The sequence below is a fragment of the Pseudophryne corroboree genome, chromosome 11 (genome assembly GCF_028390025.1).
Source record: "Pseudophryne corroboree isolate aPseCor3 chromosome 11, aPseCor3.hap2, whole genome shotgun sequence".
NCBI lineage: Eukaryota > Metazoa > Chordata > Amphibia > Anura > Myobatrachidae > Pseudophryne > Pseudophryne corroboree.
Window position 1 is genome coordinate 353,030,164 of NC_086454.1, and position 3,792 is coordinate 353,033,955.

The following is a 3,792-nucleotide window of genomic DNA, read 5'->3' on the forward strand; positions in this document are numbered from 1 at the left end:
AACTAATATATAGCCGTCTGAGAAGAAATGATTATCACTATCCTCTGGTAATAATTCCTGTCAGTGTGCTGCTGAGGAGACTGTACTTACCTCATGCAATGGATTGCAGTCCTCCCTTCAGTGCTGGTCACTGGAGGCACTTGTTCTTAATCGGCAGGCGCATCAGGTGCGGCTTCCCGTTCCCCGTGTGTCTGTGATCAGAGGCACTCACTGTAATTGGTGTCCGGCGGGCGCCATTGCTATAGCTATCCCCTCTCTGTCTGGTCATCATTGGGGATGGTCCTGCATGGTAGCGCCGATGACAAGTGAGTCTAACGCCGACGGGTCTGACCCGTGCGCCAGAGCAGTAACGGTGGCGTGCACGTGCGCTGTGTCTCCTACGTGCACGTTTCACCTGGGCGGCTTCATCAGGGAATGTGGAATTCTACCTTATGCAATATTTACCTGTCCAGGTATAGTCCTGTCATCCAATCACAGTGTGCATCGGGTTTCCACCAATTAGGTTAGACCGGATGCAACTCAATGATTCATGGGATATGTAGTTTGTTGTATCCAAAAACTAAATGAAAAAGCGGCGTGATTTTCTTATGAAATGTACACCTATCAACCACACTAATGTATTCATAATTTAGATAAATGTTCATTATATTTATAGAGATTTTAGTGTTTGTCCAGTTTTGCACGGACTTATTACACACACATATATATATATATATATACACATACATACATACATACATATACCATATATGCCAAAGAAAAAAAGTTTTTAAAGGGAAAAAAAATGTTTAATCTAACAAAAAATAATAATTATTCTGTCTGTTAGGGGTTGCGGCGTGCTGTGGGAATGTACGCTCACCGCGATGGGGTTTGAGAATAGTTCCCTCAGGAGCTGATGTCCTGTCAGCGGGGAACGGGACCATTAACCCTTAGTGGGGTCCCACGAAGCAGATAGGCGGGTGCCATCCACTCCTGCCTGAAAATAACAAACTTTAAAAATAAATGAAGAAAACTCTTCAGGAGCTTCCAGAGATGTGACCGGCTGCGTCGGGCACATTTTCTAAACTGAGTCTGGTAGGACGGGCATAGAGGGAGCAGCCAGCACATGTAACCAAACTTCTGTAGTGCCCATGGCTCCAAGTTGACCCATCTATACCCTGTGGTACTAATGGATTCCCAGTATCCCCTAGGACGTAAGAGAAAAGTGTATTATTAAAATAAGTATTTTTAAATGATTCATGTAAAAAAGTGAAGGTAGATGTGGGATAAATTTAACTTTAATTTGACAATGTACCGTACATATATTACTCTATAGATAGTAAGACCCCACATACATTATCGACGGACTGACGCTATTTCCTGTCTATTATTGCATAATAATTATAATTTATTAATCTGTGTAAAAATAAGTCTGCCGGGCTTATTTGGTTCAATAACAAATATTGGAAGGTAATATGATGTGTGCGGAAGTTTTTCCTTAGTATTTATCATCACCTGACTCTACCAGGGAAAAGAAAGTACAATAATGGCCCCAAAAATTCTTATCCTAGAGCACCAAGGGTGTCAGGGATTTTTGTTACATAACACCTGGTTATATTATAGGGACAGCAGGCAGTGACACTGGGCCTACAGCAGCTGATGATGTCACAATGCTGCTGATGTCACAAAGCCTTGTGATGTCACTGGCTGCTGGCTAAGAGGCTCACGAACCTCATTTCCATTAGTGTATCTTCACCTATTCTAGTGTGAAGCTGCATTTCTTTGCCCTTGGCAAAATTGTTTGTATTGTTTCGACAATATGAGTCTAAATAAAAGAAAGCGACCAAATAACAACGGGTCTGCTACAAAGGAGCTAGCGGCTCCTAGCAAGAGGAAGAAGGAGGAGGATGGATGCGAGGAGAAAGGCGATGTTTTCAAAACCGTAACATCAGGAGACATTCAGGTGCGCAAGGAGAACCGGTCATCTGAGAAAGCATCAAAGACTCTTCAAAATAAGAGAAAAAGAGAGTCATCAGATGAGTCCCCAACTATGAGGAAGGTGAGAAAGACCAGCAGCGGCAAAACTGAGGCCATGCTTAAGAGAGTGGCCACTAAAAGATCCTCAGACAGGGCAGAGGACAGTGGACCGTGTAAGAAAAAGAAAGAGGAGGAACATCATGACAGTCCAGGCGAGGGACCCAGCGTGCCCATCATACCCCAGGCATCTGGACGGAGGGGCATAAAGAGAACTCGTATAAGTGAGGAAACTGGCCCCAAAAAGAAGAGATCAGCAGATGCAAGTGGGATATCCGTAGCCAGTACCCCAGAGACATCAGCTGCGTCTCACCATCTGGCCAGTTTGACCTTCCACAGAATGCTTGGAGAAGGTGCCTTCGGGAAGGTGTTCCTAGCTTCCCATACCATCAGCAAACAGCGTCTGGCAGTGAAAGTCATAGAAAAGAGGACAGTAGTGAACAGCATTAAGAAATACTTTATGTGTGTAGAGAAAGAGGTGATGAAAATAACTGGGGAGAGTGCACTCTTTCCGCACACATATGCTGCCTTCCACACACCAGGCCATGTATTCTTTGTAATGGAGTACCTGAGTGGTGGAGACCTCTGCAAATTAATACAGAGCAGAGGCCCATTTGATGTTCCTACCATCAGATTTTTTGCAGCAGAAATACTCTGTGGGCTGCAGTTCCTGCACACAAGAGGCATTGTCCACCGGGACATTAAGACAGAAAATATACTTCTGGATGCAGCTGGCCATGTGAAAATCGCAGATTTTGGCCTCTCTGTGATGAATGTCCATGGCGATAAGAAAATCTCAGGACAAGCTGGGACTCTGTGTTACATGGCTCCAGAGATTATCTGTAAATTTCCATATAACTTCATGGTAGACCTATTTTCATTTGGGGTAGTATTATTTGAAATGGCTACTGGATTATACCCCTTTCATGCTGGCGATGATGCCACCAAGGTTGCGCTGTCTATCATGCGTGATGCTCCATGCTATCCGAGCAATCTCCATCCAGAGATTAGGGACCTCCTTGAAAGACTCTTATGCAAACACCCAGAGGAGAGACTGAATCGCTGTAGTAACATCTCATGTCATCCATTCTTCAAGTCCATAAACTGGGAGAAACTAGAGGCCGGCAGGATAACTCCCCCATTTACCATGTATCCTACTCCAGTGACAATGGCTGAAGCTATACCGGTGGATGACCTGCTCTCACCTACAGAATCTGCAATATCTGCAGAGGATGAGAGCCTGTTAACAGGATTCTCCTTTACCAGTGACATGTGGACAACAATGAACTGCGTAAGACGAACTACCAGCCGCTGCATCATCCTCTAGGCAGTAGTATCACCAGCTGCCTCCTCATCCTGGCACAAGCACCACCAGCTGCCTCCTCATCCCGGCAGCAGCACAACCAGCTGCCTCCTCCTCCTGGCACAAGCACCACCAGCTGCCTCCTCTTCCCGGCAGCAGCACCACCAGCTGCCGCCTGCTCCCGGTAGAAGCACCACCTGCTGCCTCCTCATCCTGGCAGTAGCAATACCAGCTGCCTTTTGCTCCCGGTAGAAGCACCACCTGCTGCCTAAATGCATATAGGCCAGGTGAGGGACTTGCAGAATATTGGGGTCCCTTGACGTGGGCTGCAAGCTTAAATATTTTGATCAAAACATGATAAATCCCCCTCTAATTTATTTGCTATATGCACACAGATTTGCAGTATATTATTGTTACAGCCCACATAAAACGTCTTTCAGATTTATAAAAATATATGGCATTAACACTGCCACGCA

General features: G+C 45.3%; 1 protein-coding gene across 1 annotated transcript; it reads left to right on the forward strand.

Moving 5' to 3' along the window:
- The first annotated feature begins 1,711 nt into the window (after positions 1-1,711).
- Positions 1,712-3,580, forward strand: LOC134970265 (protein kinase C delta type-like). Its single transcript, XM_063946258.1, has one exon. It carries the CDS (start codon positions 1,799-1,801, stop codon positions 3,338-3,340), a length of 1,542 nt encoding a protein of 513 aa, XP_063802328.1. The 5' UTR covers positions 1,712-1,798; the 3' UTR covers positions 3,341-3,580.
- The last annotated feature ends 212 nt before the right edge of the window (positions 3,581-3,792 follow it).

Bases quoted from the DNA above. Each gene is read 5' to 3' on its own strand.
- LOC134970265 (XM_063946258.1), top strand. From the start codon at position 1,799: ATGAGTCTAAATAAAAGAAAGCGACCAAATAACAACGGGTCTGCTACA.